The 19,622-nt window shown below is 44.3% G+C and overlaps 1 protein-coding gene across 4 annotated transcripts in view; it reads right to left on the bottom strand.

Annotated features, from left to right (window-relative positions):
* Positions 1–313: 313 nt before the first annotated feature.
* Positions 314–19,622, bottom strand: part of FGF13 (fibroblast growth factor 13) — a 256,442-nt gene continuing 237,133 nt past the window's right edge. For all 4 annotated transcript variants that reach the window (XM_075435671.1, XM_075435672.1, XM_075435668.1 and 1 more), the window contains 2 exons: positions 2,973–3,171; positions 314–1,720 (listed from right to left, as the gene is read on the bottom strand). In XM_075435671.1, the coding sequence (XP_075291786.1) occupies positions 1,584–1,720; positions 2,973–3,171 (336 nt within the window). In that variant the 3' untranslated portion in view covers positions 314–1,583. The remainder of the gene's footprint in view (positions 1,721–2,972; positions 3,172–19,622) is intronic.

The raw sequence follows: 19,622 nt of genomic DNA, 5'->3' as shown, positions 1-19,622 counted from the left end.
AGCAGAGGAGTGCAATTCACCGGGGCTCCAGCAGCGCACGGCAGACGGGCCGTTACCAAGACTTGGTGGCACTTGTCACTATGTTTTGAGTATCTCGGTTGGGCATGTAAGACCAGTTCTAACAATGTCCGAAAGAAACAACACGTTCTCATTCGTATAGTGTACGGCATTACAGGGGAATAACCCATTACACAGAAAGATTTTGAACATTAATTACAGTATCTTTTATAACTTTATAATTTAACTGCCAACCCTTGCCCTTGAAATTAATCATGGATGTACATCATATAATCAAACAAACTTTTTTAAAAAGTACATCTTAATATAAATAGTTTATTCAGTGCATGGTCGTGTGTACAACAAATAATAAACAATTATTTTGTACGAGGCAGAAAGCTGCCTGTACAGAACTATGTCAGTTTTGGAGCACAGAATCCAACGATGATTAATGCACAAAATCTTACACATCATGCAACTCTATGCCAATATTCCAACTTTCTCCCATGCAACAGACATGATGACCTAAATGGAAACCTAACTACTTTTTTTAAACAATTGTTTCCAATAGCATGTATAAGTATATGTTGTTTAGGGGTAACCTGTCCTAACGCTTCCTCCTACACAATATTCACGTGCCCGTTACAGTGAAAGAAGGACTTTTACAAATAAGACATTTCTTATAAAAAAATTAAGTCACCTTAATTCCACAGTTTCTGTCTTTAGAAAAGAAGCCACAACAATAGTTTAACATGACACACAAAATGGAATTAAGAGAAATCTACACTGGAGGATAATTTTATCCCTTTCTGTTAACTTCCACTTGGGATAACAAAACAACTCAATTCCTACAGACTGGGGTTAGCACAAGAACTTTACCAGAAACTACAAATCTATAAAAATTTATATTTCATTGTGTTTAAAACCACAAGAACACTGTTTGCTTGAGCCTGAGACACCAACGCTCAGTTCCAACCCTGATTTTTTAATTATTTTTTTAAAGACATAGCTTTAAAGACCCATTGGAGTTCAGAAATCAAAAAGTTGCACTATTCCAAATTAAAGGATACATTTTTTTTATCAAGCCTTAGATATAAAACGGTAAGCCAAGGAAACAACAGAGTTTACATATTTGTTTTTTGTTTGCCCCTATAAAACATACAAGCATTAAAATTTCCTTTGAAGAGCAAAAGTGGTCTTTTTTCTGAGTTGGAAAGCAAATTCTTATCAGCAGTGAATGCTGTGAAATGTTTTTGTTTCGTATTCCACAAAGCACAGGAGAGAGAGAGAAAGAGAGAGAGAAAAAGAGAGAGAGAAAGAGCTGGACATTTCTTCTCCGAGATTTATTCCGCAGTTATGTTTGCTGGCTATCCAAGTGCCTTGTGATATGCACAAGCATATTCTACATTACTGGGGTATATCCTTTGACAACCAGTAGATCTAATGGCTGATAAACGAGTGACCTATGCAAGTTCGGTGGCTTGTCCTGGGCAATTGAACGTTTGGATGAAAGACTGCTAGTAAGAATTCAACTGCATCCAGAGGTAAGGTTCTGTATAGAGAGCACTTGGCTTGCCTGAACCTGGCTACGTTGACTCGTTTTGGCTCATGGATTTACCCCCGTTTAGCACTCCTGAAACACTTCTGCTCTTTGTTGGGGTCCCACTTCCAGATCTTGAGAACTCTGTGAGATCGTGGAGAGAAGGCTCTTTGTACATGGCCACTGCAAAGCAAAGGAGAGGCAGCACATCAGCACGCGTTACGGGCTACTCAGTCTGTTGGTGCGAAGTCTGGCTGCAAAATGTCGGGATTTTTCATTCAGCAATATGCAATGTAAGGAGTGAATGAACAAAACATGGCAAGGAGACCTCTTCCATTTCAAACACTCTCTATGAACCTCTGAGGTCCTCTTCAAAGGTATGACAGGGAAAAACCACAGCTCCCTCCCTCTCCCAGTTAAATCACGCACTTACCCACTGCATGTTCAAAACTCTCCAAGAAAGAGCTAAGCTGATATAAATCAACATCTCCTTATTAATGGTGAGGTAGCACTGTCGACAGCTGTGATTTTACTTGTTACTTGTATACATAGTCTAAGCAGGTGGCTTCAAAAATGGATTTTCAGTCTTTTTTCTCCTTTGTTTTCACACACACTAGAAGTGAGGATCAACCTCAACATTGGTTGCCTAACACCTAGTCCTAAATGTAGACTGCCAGACTAGTCCAGCATCCACCCAAGGCTATGCACCTTTCAAATATCGTCTCTGATTTAAAAATGACACTGCCTTTAAAGGCTACCTAACAGCATAACCCACAACTAGAAGGCTTCATTCCTCTTAAGGAAGGAGCATATGGAAGCTAGTTCTTCTGGAGAAAAGGAGCACCTCCATACATCGACTGAGGTCTCCCTCTTTGCATTGACCGAAGAGGGAGGGAAGTCTGGCCACAGTCCTGATTCAGATCCTTCAGTTAACTGGGATGACTATTCATCCTGGCTTTTAATACACAGTGGTATACATATGCCACATGTATTATTACCTTTAATGTCACATGCTGATGCCACATTAATTGCAGTTTAATAAGCACTGCACATTAGAGCTTTATCGCAAGCAAAAATACACAGACAAACATCCTGTAACATAAAGCACAGATTGACAAGCTATACAGCAAGTCACTGATGGCCTGTGAGCAGATGTTTGAGCCATTCCAGGTAGTCTTCGTTATCTATAATGGAGACACTGAGGACTTTGGGCACAAAGAAACTAATATGCGTGTTTGGTTAGACTAGAGAAATGCAGCGGTAACGTAGAGAAACCTAAAAAAAGCAGCTCTGGTTAGATTGACAGTGTGCTACTGAACATTATAGTCCTGCTATATAAGTAGCCGAACCCTTCAAATATGCATGCACAGCAATTAAACAGCTCTGACACAAGTTAAAGTCAGTTCAGATAGATGAGGCAAACCCAAGCAATTACCTTTTAATGGTTTTGGAAGAAAGTGTGCTGCAGGTTTATTTTTCTTCACGTGGTTTCCTTTCATTATTTCTCCTTCTTTGTTAAGACCCAAATACCAACCCCGGCCAGACTGTTGCTGTCTGTAGATCATTGAAGAATATGTCACATAGTAGTTTTCAAATACTGATTCTTTGAACTTGCATTCAGGTGTAAAATGTTCCTGTAAGAAAGTAACAGATCAGTGTGTGCACTGCTGAATCACACATCGTTTAATGAAAAAGCATCCAATATTCATTGCTTTCCCGACAGCTAAAAGACATACCTCACCCTCCACTATCCGGTTATGAAACACAGGCCCTAAAAGTATTAACAAAAGAGTAACACAATTTGAAACCCGTGAAATGATGCTGTGAGCAGCTCAAAGTAACATCATAAAATCTTTTTGAACAACGAGTAAAACATCTAAGTGAAGAGTTATTGATTGATGCAGCTAATGGGTATTGGGCAGATGCAGCTCTGATGTCAACCCCAAGGGACCAGCTGTGGTCCAGCCCCACAGGCGAGGAGTAAGGCCACGTAATTCCTTTGTGCATTAACTGCTTATGAGGAAAGAGCAATAAAAATTCAAAGCCAGGATGCCATGAGTAAATGGTCATCTCTTACTAACCCAGCAATATTATGTTAGCTGGTAGCAGCCGCCTCTTTGGTCTAATCTATGCTCTTTCTCTGCCCAGAGCATCATCCACTGAAAGCCCAGGTGTCAGAGACCCACTGCTGACATTAGCCTCTGCTCTGGGACTGGCAAGAGTTACATGGTACCACAGCTGAAAGCATACAGGATCAAGCTTTAGTCTTCATGCTGAATTGCACTGCTTCTTTTGCAGAGATAGTATTGGGCTAACAGTTAAAATAAAGAGCAATAATCATATCAATCAATAATCATATCAATCAATAATCCAGGAGAAAGACTTTTTCTTCCTGCCAGTGGTGTGACTGGCTTTCACTATGCAATGGTCTTGACTCAGTTGATACCTTTTGGCACTATTGCCCAGATTCAAAAAAGGACATAGACATGAAATACGGGTCTTGGAGGACCGAAGACCAAAATGCCAGTCCTGACAGCACCACTCAGCTGCTTCCTAACACCTCTGGCTGCTTCAGGTTTTTTAACATTAAAAGATCTGACAATGTCTCACCTAAAAGCCCATAAAATATGAAAGAGGAAGGGCTTGCTCTGGTGATGCAAATGTTAGGATCACAACCCTGCCTGTCGCCGCACTGCACAGCAGCCCGCTGTTTGCTGGTCTTTCCTTGTGAAGGCAGCCAGCTTCAGCGGAGCTTTCCTCATGCTTAAAGTATCCTACAGCAGCGTGAAAGAAAGAAGGAAGAACTGTGCTTCCATAATGATTGTAATTTTGATTTTAAAAAATCAAAGGAAATTAAATGTCTCAGGAGATTAAGATCTTCTTACCTAGTTTTTCAAATATTCTTGTGCGAGAAAAAGACAGTATTTATAAAAAAACTCAACACTGTGCATTTTCTGCACATCTTCTGCCATTTTGTCTTCTCACAGGAGAAAGAAAAAACCTGCCATCCTCTGACTGGCGGTTGCTTCAACAAAGATTGTGACGTAAGCAATTTTCTTCTTTGTTTCTTCAAGCTAATTGGCTGGTATTTAGTTAATTGATGACCAGTTTCAACTGCTGTCAAATGGGGACAGTCACTGCATTTTTGCAAGATTTCTAAATAAAAGCCTTCCGTCACTGCACCCTGCCCAGCACTAGCCACGTTAACAAAGACTGTTGCAACTCTATCATCCAATTAGCAGCAAAATGGAAAACTACAGTGCTCCCACCAGATGATTATGGTTTATGTACAGTAATTTGGAGCTGTTTCGGGTACAAAAGGCCTGCTTGTACACAGCGGCAGAGGATCAGATTGCAAACAGAACCACAACATTTACTCTGGCTCTCTTTGGAAGCAAGTTAACCTCAGCATGAGCAGCAGGACCCAACGGCCCGCAGCACCCCTCGAAACAGAGCGGGGAGACAGGAAGAAAGACACCAAAAATCCTCCTTCACCCCCGATTTTTCCCTTGGCTGTGAGGCTTGTGATGGTGGAAGCCTGTTTTTCAGCAGAGCCCGTGTACAGCCGCACACCACCCGTCCCCCACAAGATCACAGGCAGCAGTCCCCTCCCTGGAGCACCCCGCAACTCAGCAGTTACTACTGCGGTGGTGATTTCTCACGACAAGCAGCGGGGCACGGAAACAAAGGCACCTCTCTATAACGCGCTCGGTTACCACGTCAAATTCTCTCCCAATTTTTCTGGCACTAAAGCAGACCACCTCGTTCACCTGACTGGCTTGGCACAGAATCGCGCTCCTTCGCCTCGACTGACATCTGCTTCATTCCTCAGCGACGGCTGCAGCTTCAGAGAGGTGCTGCACGGTGGGAAGGGTATCCTCCTTGCCAAATAAAAGCTGATCCCACATGAGCTGTTTGCAGAAGCTGCAGTGCTCTGCTTGCTCCTGAATACTAAGCAGCTGCTTACCTTTTGCAAGTGTTTGTTCTCACCCATCACTTGCCTTTAGTCTTTCTTACTCATTAAAAAAAGAGCCAGCGAGGAGAACTGCAGAGGGAAGCTCCCAAAGAGGAATTCTAGCAGAAGTGCTCCTGATTTGGGGGTATTACAGTTAAAATGTACTTTTCGGAGCTGGGCAAGTCCATGTGCCAGCCTAACGGGGTATGGACAGGGCTTCTATCAGTACATCAGTTCAAAATACAGTGCGGAGCAGCAAGTGCAAAATGGCCATTATGTTATCTATGCTGGCAAATTCTTTAATAACGTACCGAGGAAATGCAAGTTAAAGCTGGGAGAAGACTGAGTGCCCCAATGAAAATTGATCTTTTCCGGCTCATATAGTCAATCCGATTGAAAATTTATAAATAAAAACAAGTGTTGAGTTCTAAGACCATTTTTTCCTGTCTCTCAGCTGTCCTCTTTGTCCATCTTTGCAAAGAAAATAATTTGAATGAGTTCTGAGAAGTCCAATGTTATGAATATATTGTTACACAAAACATGAAAAATAGGTATTTGTGTTAAATAATGTTTCCATCTCAGCTTACCTCAGAAGTCAGGGATGATAGCACCTACACGACAGTAAATTGCCTTCACTCAAGCCCCTCACACATGCACCCTAACAATGAATGAGGGAATGAATGAGTGAATGAATAAATAAAAGTTAAAGAAAGTGCTGGATTCACTGTAGTCATGACTCAGCCATGCTTAAGTAAGCAAGAAGAGAAACTGTCAGGAGCTGCCTCTTGGTTTTGAGCGGATCAGCTGAACTACTGAAATGTTTCTTCATGAATAGATCTGCAGCTGCATTAAATACGTGAAAAATAATTAAGAAAGAATAATTTGGTGTATGATAATACGGTAAAAAGGCCTTGTAGCATATGCTTAGCGTGGCTGTATTTCCAGGCAGCTGACTAGACTACATCTAAAATCATCCAGTCTCTTCCATACAAATACTGCACTATGGGTAGGTGAAGGCTGAAAGCTAAAATACTGTAATAGCGAAGCTGGAATTCTTCCTGCTCTAATTGTGCAAAAGCCATGCTCCAAGCCAAAGACCATCCAAATTATCATCCATCACACCCACCTACACTGCAGGACTGAATATTAAGTCTTCTGGCCCCCAAATGATGGTGATGCAGGAATTCAGACTTCCCATGGACAGAAAATGGGAAATCTGCTTTAAGGAACGGTATTTAGCGTCTTCACGTTTCTGTCATACTATAGAAGCCTCTCATCAGGAGGGCTGGAGGCACAGTGCACATGAAAGGGCAAAGATGTTTGCTCTCTGCTACTTATTGCATACTGTATTTGCATCATGGATGCGATCAGCAGGGGACATCACCAAATACTTTCTGGAGTAGAAAGTTTTAAGTCGTTAGGTCAATACTGAGTTTGTTAAATGTCTGTTTATCACTACAGGTTCAGTGTCCTGCAGCTACCCTACAGCAGTTGACTAGAACAATCAGAAATTTTATTCAGATGGATATAGTGCTAGGAGCATGAACGAACCACAACAAGAAAAAAAACGCCAAAACTTTGAGAAGTATTTGGGAGAAGTATTGGGTACTTGGGAAACACTGAGCCTATAATTATGTTCCATGTGATCAATGACTATGTCTGTGTATGGGATTTGTTCTTTATTTTCTCCACTTAATGGATATTGGATTTTTTTCCCTTCATATCCTGATTTCTTTCAGGACTATAATGTAGTGCAGGATTCCATTCTATAATCATGACTTTTTGAAGGAGGCTCTTTAAGGTTCCCGAGCAGTGATTTTCTGCGCCACTGAGCCTGCCTTTTTGTATTAACGAGAGACTGATTTTCTCCATCTGGGCATGTGAAGTTCCAGGGTGTATCCTCTGGATCATCACCCTGTAATGTGCAGTGATATCAACAGCACAAGATATGAATGCTTCAACTTTAACATTATCAGAAATAAAAGCTTTTAGATCACCAGTGTGGGAAGACTCTCTGAAGAAACCAGTAAGTTGTGAAGCCACCAAAAGTTGTTTGCTATAGGAATGCAAACTTACAATTATATTAAAGCAATTTATTCTGGATCAGATATATTACAGTTCCCACAGATAGGTTCCAATCCCACAATATTGTCCATTTTGCTTAAATTTACCTATTCTGAGGAATCCTTGATTCCAGCAGGAACAACTCACAGTATGTACAGGTCTTGTAGGACTGTCATTACGAAGACTGTTTGACTATGTAATTGTGGCTGTATACAACAGTTTTCAGTCACAGCAAAAGACACGTTCATCAAAAAGCTGTGTGGGCTTTTGAAGACAGATGCTCTATCAGCACAGCGAGGAGCTTCATTTTGTCTATGTCTGTTCCAGGTGAGTTCTCACAAAAACATCATAGGTAGCCCAAAGCTGTAAAGCTGAACCAACTGCTGCTAGAACAAAAAAACTACTGCTGAACAGGAATTTGTGGAAGGCTTAATTCCCCTTGAGTTCATTACACTCTGAAGGCATGTGTACTAGTCATACGACCATGTAAAGACGAAACTAAATTCAAAATTATATAAAAAAGATACACCAAATTCTTTCATCAGGAAACCTAATAACTGGCAGGAGTAATAGGAAGGCACAATTTTCCTGGAAGGTGATCCCAAGCAACTCCATTGGATGGAAATGCCTGGGATGGTGCAATCAGCAGGAATTTATCAAGTGAAACATAAACTGTCAGGGGTGTGTAAATTTATTTAGGGCAAAGCTTCCAGAAAGAGTAAAATGGAACCCAAGGAAGCAGCTGGATATCCAGCGTCTCCAGAGTAAGATTTCAGATTGTCACTAGGTACTCTCTGAATCTATGAGAGAAGCGCTGAAAAGATCCTGTAATTATTCCCTTGACATTGTTCCTTTGCACAGCAAATGAAATGCAGAAACTCAGGGAAAAAATGCACACAGTGAACTGAAGCGGAAAACATATTAATTACAAATACAGAGATTCAGAGGTTTAAGTTTTGTGCTTTACTTTTTTTAGTGTTATCAGTGACTCAGTTGTGAAAACTTGTCCAAGTCATCTTTGCCCAGATTTTTAAGTGGCATTTAGGCACATCAATAAATACCTATTTAAAGCTCGGTGCGTCACCTCTCAGCACGCTCTGCCCATGGAATGGATGTACTGCCTGATGACCCCGGGGAAAAAGACTCACTGACTGTAAACAACCCTGAAATTTAATTGAGATAGGAACTATGTATGATCATATTATTGTTCCGCAGTCTTTTGGTGATGCTTCACTTCTAAGACTGTGTTGATTAACCAAAGCACTCCTTAATTGAGGCAAGAGAACTAACGCATGATACATACAGAAAGAAGACACTCTCCTGATTGCTGTCGAGGAAATTAATCTTGTTAGAGAAAGCCTGTAATGTGCTTTAAAGGTTCTGCAAGATGCCTGGAGAACACGTCACAGATGCCAAACACAGGCCCCTATCCTAATCCAGCCCACAAAAGTTATGAGATGTAAATTACTTGATATGAATAAGAAAGAGAGAAGATCCACTTTGCCTCCAAATGCTTCTCTTCTGAATCAATGCTGAGCTGCACTGAACATGTGCATCCCTGAAGATCCTGGAAGCATGGTAACGGAAAACCTCTGCAATTTCTTGGATGACCAAGTCCTCTATAAATATTTTAATACCTTCTAATGCTTGTGCCTGCCCTTTTTTAATTTCTGTGGCTTTAGGGCACCAGGATTCCCAGCCCTAGTTCAAAATCAGTGAAATTCTGGTATGATAAAAGGAAGAAATTAATCTTTTAACATTGCCTGTTTTGTGAAACTGGGGAAGGTTTGTTACACAGCAAGTGCCCAGCAGGTTGTGTGAGGGCTCTAATCCAGAAAAACAGAAAAAAAGTGTGTGATACAATCCTACTATTACTTAGAAGCAGTTTTAAAAATAATATTTAATTGTTACTGTTTCACACATACAGAAGTCCTGTTACTGCTTCTAAATCTGTAAAAGGAAGCCTATATATTAATCTGCAACTAAGCCTCCTTGGAGAGAGATCTTCTCTACTAGTGTAAGCATGGGTTTGGGGTTAAAAAAAAAGAACAGAATAACTTTCTCAGTGTCTAGCCAAAGGATTTATTACATGATAAAGCTCCATGATTCATGGACTGCACTCCCAGGTTTGGTCAAGGACCAGTTAACACCACTACAGCCTCCGACTAAGGCAATCTCCAGTTGAAAAATGGAAGATGGAAGTATCCTGCATGTTTTCCCTGTACTTCCATGCTCTGCTCTCATATTCTTCTCTAGGTATGTGCCACTGATCATCTCTGGACAGTGAACTTGCGGGACCTTGGGTCTGATCTGCTACAATTTCTCATGATCCTTCCTCCCATGTGACGGAGCCAAGCAGAGGAACTAAACCTTCCTGGCTGAGTGAAGCACTGGCTGACCTGCTCTGAGCAGGTCAACTGGAAAGTGAGAGTGGCCTCATACATGACCTGCGTGGAAATTACAGAAAACAGGGACGTTGGAAAAGATGTGCTCCCTGAAGACATGATGGGAAAGATCTCGCCTGCTCAAGCTGGACACACTCACGTCATCTGACACCACTGAAGGCAGCCGAAGCAGGTAACTATCTATACCTAGTGCATCAGGAGCTGTGCGTAGTGCATGAATTCCCGGAGCCCACTGAGGCTGGCAGTTCATTTCAGCAGCCTTGGGATCATGCCAACCGGTGAATCCTGCTCCCATTCAGAGATACAGGAGAATCCCCTTTTCTTCTCAGTAGGCTCACAAATTTTCCCAGAGCAGCCCATCCTTTCCATAATTTTCCTAAGCTCATTATCTTCATTTCCTGCAACAGTGGCTTCCACAGGTGAAGTCAGCACTGCAGAAAACATATTTAAAATGTGTTCATTGTTGTTTTTCATCATAAGCAAATTTCTTCTTTTTTTACTGCTTTCTTCTCTCGGCTTTTAATTTTGGAAAACAGCACATGAAAGTATCCAGTGTGCCTCTTCTGTGCCATTCATTACCCACATCTCTCTATCATGTCTCTGCCTATTCATCTCTTGTCTTAACTAAACGGGCCTAATCTTTTTAAATCTCTCCTCATACGAAAGGTTCTCCGTGCCTCCAATCATTTTCATTACCCTTCACTGAATCCTTTCAATTTTTGTTCTCTATCATTTCCAGAACTGAAACACAACATTTAGAAATAGGCTGTACCACTCAGCTGCAGAACAGAGGTAAGATATTTTCAGTCATTTGTCTTATGACAAAGTAAAACGGTCTTTGCTTTTCAGCCTCACTATTGTGCATTCGTACAGAAGTTCTCTATCTTTTAAGTTGTGTCTCTGATAAATACAGTCCAATTTTATGGTATTTCTGACCCTCTGATCATTCAGTGTACCCAAGCTTAAAAATTAAAGGCAGGGAGAAGCAAGCAAAAGGCAGACAGGACAGCTTTCTTCCCCAGAACTAGAGCAGAGAGCCCCAAAGATGCTAAGCAACCTATTTTATAACATACCCATTATTACACAGATAACCTGCCAGCCACTGCAATCAGATTTCTAGCAGTTATAATTGACATCAAATGCTGGTATTGTCAAATCTCTCTGACACAGCTGTTGTGCAGAATGTCCTCAGCTTAAGTGTGTCACGCATTACTTTAAAAACATAGATATCTAAGTTGAAAAACTCCTTTTAAACTACAGGGCCCGTGTTCTGCTTTCAGTTGAAGACAGCCCTGCATCCCACTTGTTTTAATGGCCAAGCCCTGAGCCCATTCGCTGAGCACAGCCAGTAGCACGGGATGCTGAAGGACTAAGAGGAGCCCGAGCCTTAGGAGATGAGACACTGCAGCTGCCTTGCCTGAAGTGAACTACTTGTGGTTTTCTCCTCTGAGTTGCTAATTGCCTGCCAGCTCTCCCTTTGGCTTTGTATGTCACTGCCTCAGTGGGACACGGGGACAAAGAACCTATGCCAAGCCTGGTATATGCAACAAGCTGCAGCAAGAACGCGCCGAGGAAAAGTCACTCCGTCAGGCAGACGAGCATGAAGAGACATCGCTTTGTCACAGCCCGGCCGCTGCGAGAGGGAGATGTCTGCAAGCTGGCAAGAGCAGCTGAGAAAGAAAACACATTCCTGTCCCTTGTACACAGTTACTCTTGTATTCGTCTACGTGATCGCTGCCACTGGGGGAAACCCACGGGGCTGCTGCTGGGGCTGCAGAGCGCAGGGCGGCAGCCGTGGGTTAATTTGCTCCTGGAACAAGGTGGCTGGGCTGACACTGGTTAAAACACCACCTGGGAGCGAGGGGTAAGAAGGGCAGCACACCCTTTCTGCGGCCACTTTGAGTGCCTTGGCCGTAGCATCCCGAAATGCTGCTGGCGGTTACGTGGGCTGTGAGGGGCTGGGGGGGGCAGGGGAGCTGGGACGGGGTTCAGCCGGCAGCAACAGCCCCACCAGGGCACCCCCGGCCTGGCCGCAGCAGAGAGGCTGGGCAGCAATGCCGAAGCACCGCATCGCCAAGCGCTCCCCCGACACTGCTGCGATCGCCGCTCTCCCGGCACCAGGGAGCTCCCCAGAAGTCGCAGGGCTAATTAGAAGAGTGTGGGATTTGCTGCTGTATCCTAGATACAGGACATCAGCCTTGGGGTAAGGAGATGGAAGAGATCTCCTTCAGACCATCACCCATGAATTTATGCAGATTTATCTTAAAGTGCTGAAAAACAATAATCTAATCAGTGTTTGCAGCAAGCTCTAAATTTGTCTGCTTAATTACAAGCAGCGACGTGACCCTTTTAGCAGCAGATGCTCCTGAAATCCTATGGAAGAAAGGAAAGCAGGCAAAGGTTCCTCTTTTTTGGGGGAAGGGCAGCTGAATGAACAACAGTCAGAACAAGTGCTACAGTTGTTCCCGTGAGGATAGGTGATAACGGGGAATGCTGTTTCTGTGGTAACCTGCAACCTGGCTGAAAGCCTGCCTGTACAGCTGCTGTGAGTTACGATGGGTAAATCGATGTGGAAGTGATCTCCTTGTCCTTTGCTGCTCTGGTGGGGTGTCATCCTATGCTTCTGATGGCAAACTGGTGGAGACAGCGCTCTCCCACCCAAAGGCTGGGCGGGTAGCGCTCTCTGGCACAGCCTCAGCTCAGCTCAGACCTCTCCAAACCACCACCAGCCGCCTCGCCGACACTGAAGAAGAAGGATGGGGTCCGCCCCAGAGGAAGTGCTTAGAGACAGATGCTGCTGAACGAGCTCTTTTTTTGCACACTAGAAATTGCCTCTGCTCACTGACTGCGAGAAGCTGCAAGTGGAAGATAAATAACAGCATGAGCAGCAGGAGAAGAAATAATGCCACATTACATCAAACAGGTCCTTGCTTCACTGTCAGCTTAGAGTCTATTCCGCACGAAAGGACAGCCCTGCCATTTGGCCTGTATATTTTATTAATATGGATGCATATTTATGGCGCTATGGATTAGCCGATACTTCGGCGTTCAATATTGCCCTTGTACGCTGGAGTTCTCAGCAAAGGCGGTTGTCCTGCCTGCTGTTCCTCCTCGCGTGCAGTCAGCAGTGCTCTCGGACGGCTGCTGTGCTCTCCCCAGAGCATCGCCCCGCACTGCCTGGGCTGGAATCGCTGCCATAGAGCTGCCTCACCTATACCAGTATCACCAAACGTGTTTTGGGAACCCACTGTGAACCTCTGGAAAGTACTAAACACAGTATAGTCTTTGAATGAGCATTATATACTAAAAATAATATTAATGCCAAACTAATAGGACTATTAATTAGGTTTTTATTCTGCAAAGCACTACACTGCATGATTAATTTTTAAGATGGATAATGTCAGTGTCAGGAAAGTTCAACAGGTCATTACACGGAACAAAAGCAGTGACTCTTTCAGGACCTGATCCAAAACGTGTTATGACCAAGGAAAATACCACCCATGCATTTTGGTTAGCTTCCTAACGTTCATGTAATCTGCAAAGAAACATATACATCTTGCTTTAAGAAATCAAGGCTATTTGATATCTGTCACGATCAATTCACTTACTTGCTTATTGTGAGATGCAGATAAAAAAGATCAAGCTTAATAATAGTGGGAATGCCACAGGTTCAAGGAGCTGGTTAGATCCACCCTGACCAAACCAGCGTCTCTGTATGACCAGATGGTAATGAGACCTTTTCAAGTGAGTTTGATTTACTGCAATCCATTTATTCATGAATGCCATGGAGGGATATTTTTCAAACCTCAGTAGTTTGACAGTGCCAGGGCATTACTGGCAGCCAAACCCTGTTTCTTGATGTAGAGCGGCGATGCTCTTCTGAGTTCCTCTGCCCTCATGGCTCCCTAAACTATATTATTGAACATATGCTGCTAAGAGGAACTCAGAGGGATGTTTGTACTGGATGGCAGGCTAACTGAGGGATTTGAGAGATTTCAGATGGCCAAAAACTTTCAAAAACAAGATAATCAAGGATTATATGAAGGAGATGAGATGTAAGAGTGACCCTTTATTTGAGAGTTGATGCTGACTGGCAGAAAACATTTGTTTCAGCAGGCAAAGACCCCACCTAAGAAGGGACACGTGCAGAGAACCGGCTACATTTCTCTCTGTAAATGACATACATGCATTTCTCATAAGCAACACAAATTAATGGAAATTCAAGTTTGGGGAAGTTTTTCTTGTGCATGAAAAACTGTGCAGCAGTGCCGAGCCCAACCTCCTCTGCAACAGGCACAGGTGGCAGGAGCACATACGTGTCTGGGGGTCAGCTGGGAAGCTGCGCACTAGCATTTGAAACACTCGAAGCAGCAAGCTGGCACCACGTAGCTTGAGAAATGGGAGGCTTCATGTTACAGTCAGCGCTCGAACCGCAGTGCACTCTCCGGCCAAGCCTGAACACGAACCCCCAGAACAGCTCGGACGGACGAGGAGGGCAGCAAACAGCCACTTCCATGTCTGTCAGCCCCTCGGAAACCAGCCCAGCTGGAGCCACAGGGAAACCTCACTGAAACACCACACAGGCCCACGAAGCTGCCTCCAAAATACCGTGTCTTTCAGTTTTATAGTTGTTACTTCTAAATAGAGGCCCCCAGCAAGCCACATAATGCAGAAAGAAACAAACATTTCTAATACCTGACTTCATGATATGGCCATGCCATTAACATCTAGAGACGGGACTGAATATTGTATGTCCTCTTAACAGTCCTCCAACTGTCCTAATGAAGTTAAGAATACACGCTTTCTTTTTCAGTGATTTACGGGTCGTTTTGTCTAAAACAAATCCACAGTCCAACAGGAACCCCTGTCCTTCCAAGAGACAGCCTGAGCGCAGAGATAAGCTTATAAAGCTCTGTTTTCTTTCCCACACAGCGATAGGGACTTTGCGAGGGTCTGTCACTTGGCTACTTTATGACTCCCTGCTGCCCCTGGGCCGTGGAACAGATTACTCTGGAGCCAGACTTGTGGGAGACACCGTGCTGCTATTGTCTACGCAGCAGAGGAGAAACGGGTCCCTGGTAAAACACTTGCAAAGCTAATTTAAACTTGGAAGACGCCCAGATGTCTCTGGGAGGTGCAATTTAAAACCCTAACCTAAGATAGCCTGGACCGCAATCGCAGGTTTCTGGGAATGGTGTGGAACAGTTGCTCCACGAGCCAGACACTGCAGATCTCTGTCTTATAATATTTCAACAGGAGAGTTGTTGCCATTCTGAGTCATCTCGCAGCGAAAAAAGTAGCAAAACACTGAATTCAAACACAGGCATGGCCACTCCCTGGCTTACGCATCTGCACCAGCAAGCCACTCAGGCTTCCTGAGACTTGGAGTCAAGAACATTTTACATCTCAATCTCAATTTCTCTGACAGTATTACCTGTTGAACTGACAGGGAGCTCCCTGAAAGGATTTAGAAGGGTTCTAGTGCAGAGAAATCATCATCCCTGAATCACACAAGAAGTTGAATGGTGAGAGCACCTTGATTTTAAAACCAAACCTTGTATTTCTGCTTCAGAAAGCCCTTCTAAGCACAGTTAAAATAAACAAATTCTAGTGCTAGATTAACAAATGCTGTGCGTTGTATTGCAAGGAGAAATCTGAAAGGTAAGCTCAAGGCTTAGTTTGAAAACTACTGTTGTATTTTTTCTCGAGAATCTAAACTGCCCTGGATCAGTTCTGCTTCTAAAATCTGGTTATCTATTTCCAAGTCAGCAAATAATAGCTGGCTGCAGCCAGCCAGGCAGAGAGCAGAGAGCTAAACCACCCTGCAACTGAAAGCATAAAGGTGAGCTGTGCATCAGCAAAGGTGATCGTCTTTCCATTCAGCCACTAGTTGATCTTCCATTTCACTGTCCAGGGCTACCTGTTGTTAGTGTAACCTAACGAGCAGCCAAAAAGGCTGAGGGAAGAAGGCACAGCAGACCAAGGATTCAAGGCAAATGCTGATGAGTCCTACCACCTGCCTGCTGAAGTCTGCACAAGGAGTATGTGCTGGCAAGTTCAGAAATGCAGGTTTCCTGAAGGCAAACAAGACTGCTTGGACATCCTTGGACTTTGAAAGCTTTGAGGTTAAGCCTGTGGAGACCAAATGGGGTAACTAAATGCCATTTAAATTCTGCCACTGAAATAAAATAGACTACCAATGAAACAAATGGGATTCATTATCTAAATATCTCTGAGGATCTGAGTCCTGTGCGTGCAAGTCCAAGCTCTGATTCATCTCATCTACTTTCAGGCCCTTAAAAGAAACGCCAAAGTTAGGAGCTGGGTCAGTCTGAGATTTTCCTGTCCTCAATGAACATAGCTGGGATAAATTACCCACGGAGAGGATAAGAGATAGAGGAGGGTGGATCTGCTGTGCTTGACTCCTACACCACCGACCCAGGTCTGCGAAGCCTCTGGTCCTTTCTGAGCACAGCAGGAGGAGGTGCAACATCCCAGGGGAGCCCTGCCATGCCCTGTGCCAGCACGGTGCCTGAAGCCTGGAGATGGCCGCTGGCAGAGCAAGGCTGGCATGGCTCATGCTCGGCCGGGGCCGGGGTCCTGTGGGTGGGGAGAGGCGAGCAGGGATGCCGCATGGACGGGAGGGCAGGGTGGGAGGGATGGGGGTGGGCAGAGGTAAGGCCCAGGTGGGAATGGCGGGAGAGGAGAGGGGTGAGAGACATGGTGGGCAAAGCAAACGGGGGGCCAGGCTTTTCCCACCACACCACACACGGAGCCGCAGAGCTGCTGGCCCTGTTTCCCCGCCAGTATTACTGTGGGGGGTGAGGCCAGTCTGTGAGCTCTGCGGGAAGCCTTGGCAGGACTGGTCCATCCCAGTATGCCACAGCTCGGCAGAGCGGCACAGACTGTCCCCAGGTGGCCCCAAGTTGCTGTCCCCCATCACAACACGCGATGGGTTAAGTGAGCTTTAATACCAAGTATTGCATAGAAGAGGATGACAGTTCTGCTCTCGTCCAAGCCAGGGAAAGTCTGTCCCAGATCAGCCTTAGCATCAGCAGTCTGACTGCTGAAATGGAAAGAAATTACCTTGGATACGTCCAAGATACAGTTTTTGCTTTGCAATATTTACAGGGATTTCTTTCCCCTTCACTGGAACAGCCCCCAAACTTTACACTCTTTCTTTGGCAAAGCTCCCATTGAAATGAATCACGACTTTGCCCGAGTTAGTGCTCCAGGACTGAGCTCTGAATTATTAAAAGCAAATGATATGTAAGAATTTATGTCAATTTTCACAAGAGCTCAGCAAAAGTAGAAAAAAATCCTTCTTTGAAACTAGTAGAAGGTATGTGGCTGAGCTCCCAGCCTGCTTTGAAATCTCAGCCCTAGCTTTTTAGTGAAACACAGTGCCTTTTAAACCTCATATTTTAATCATCATACTTCTGTACAATGCAGAACTCTTACCTTGTTCTTTTGCTTCAAATACAACCTCCATCATTACTAGCTTTACAGTGTAAGCAAGCCCCTTCCACTACAAGCTGACGCTCTCCTCGTGGGGAAGCTGTAGGCTCGTTCCTTTTCTCCCTCGTGCAAAATACTCCACTGTCTGAACAGGCAAATGCACCTTCCCAGAGCGACCTGTCGATATCCCTTCTTGTTCCTACACGGCACCTTCAGGGGACTCAGACTGAACATCAAATATTGCTTTAGACATTGTGCTTGCAGCTGTAAAATTAGCCATAGGTACAGCAGCCTCCATAGCTCATCGGGTAATTCGCTCTTCCCTCGATTCGGGGGTTTGGTCTGTGCCGCCAGCGCAGCCGGGTGAGCTGGGGGTGTTTTGCTCAACTGGAAGCAAGGTACATCAGACTGGGGCTGGCAGAGCCCCAGGCGACCAGACTGGTTAAGACCAATCTCTGGGGTGCATGACTTGCAGCAGACTTTCAGGAGTGACACCTCATGCCCTGGACCCCAGCCTCAGCCCTTCGCCACGTCCACGGGTGCTCAGAGGGACCAGCTACTCATGTTTACGTCATCTGGCAACACCACATTAAAACGATCATCTTATCTGGGATTCCTAGACTTTCATTACAGTGGAGTGTTTTTATAATTATTCCTAACTGGCTTTACCTAGGATGTCTGAGTGTATGTTAATTGAGTATACAAAGTAATTATTTTCTTTCTGTAGCATACAACAGTTTGGCTGCTGGTGTCTCGTCTTTTTCATCTCAGATGGGTGAAACTCTGCTCCTTGCTTCAGTGTATCCCATCACCGGATGTTTGTTATTGAAAGGCGGCTTCTGTCAGAGCTGAAAACACAGCCACGCAAGCACAGAATACAAACTGTAAAACGATGTGGAAGAAAAAGATTAATTTCTTCCCCTAGATTCTGCAAAGCCATTACCTGGTTTTGAATGACATTTCCAATTCTGCATTGGGAACTGCTAAAGCATTTACATAAGAATGCAAAAATGCACACATTATCACCGCAGGAAGCACTTAAAATTTAAGATAATTATATAGTATGGAAACGATTTCAAAGGACTCAAACAAAATAACAACTAATTCTAGAGAGGCACCCTTTAAGATGATTATTACTCTGCACTACCGCTGATCTCCCACTAAAAAAATCCTTCTTTTTAAAATTATATGCACATTATAAATTCCTACTCTGTTCTTCCACCGTCAAGCTCCTACAGCTGCTGCTGACAAATTTGCATTCTCCAAGAGCTTAACTAGCCAGCCCAAATATTCAGACCGCAAACAGAGGTAAAACACACCGGTGCCGTATTTGGGTACAACCCTCCCTTCACCCTTTCCTTAGGCCAGGTCCTCTTCTGTGGGTTTCAACACCTCTGGTTTTGAAGCTGCTCAGGTAGAACCTAGGGAAGGAGCCGCAGGCAGGGGATATGGCAGGGGGATAACGGCAAGTCCTGTGTCGGAGGAGAGCACTGGTGTGTGTCCTGCAAACCCGCAGAACAGCATCTGAATTGCAACAGGGACGTGGGGAGGATTCCTCTGAGGGACTTGGCATTTCTGTGCTGTGCGGCAAACAGCAGAATGAAACGTCCTATGCTGGAGTCAGCAGCACTGGTTATACATAAAATCTCCAGCCTGGCGTTTTGGGGCAGGGACCCTCTCTGACCCATCAGTGCTGCTGGGCATGCAGTGAGAGGAGCAGCCAGTAAACAGGGCTGCTGCTCCTCCTCTGTGCAAACTGATAGAAAGCAGTAAAGATTTATTTGGTCAGTGGGTTTCCAGACAGAAAATCCCATTTGAACTGAGGAAACCTGGCATGGGAAGAGGGAAGAACACTTGTATAGATGAAAACCTTCTGCCCCACCAGCGTCTCTCCACCTTCTGTCTCCACTCCCCCATCGCTCTCGTTCCTGCCGACTGCCCCACTGCTGCCATTCCTCTCTCTTATCTTCTCCCCAGTTGTCTCAGGGGAACAAACAACCCAACAAAACCAAACCTGCCTAGTTCTTTTGCTCAAGGCAAACTCAGCTGGGTAAAAACTTATCTGCCAAACTCTAATGTGGTTTTATTGGACATCTGCAAAGACAGATTTACAGAAGCTCATGCCAAAGTCAAACACTTGCTTCCCACCCCGCCCCCTCCAGCAAGGGCAAAAGTATTTACCGAACTCACAGCAAATGAAAAT

Source organism: Opisthocomus hoazin, chromosome 14, assembly GCF_030867145.1.
Source record: "Opisthocomus hoazin isolate bOpiHoa1 chromosome 14, bOpiHoa1.hap1, whole genome shotgun sequence".
NCBI lineage: Eukaryota > Metazoa > Chordata > Aves > Opisthocomiformes > Opisthocomidae > Opisthocomus > Opisthocomus hoazin.
This window is presented reverse-complemented; position numbering and strand designations above follow the sequence as displayed.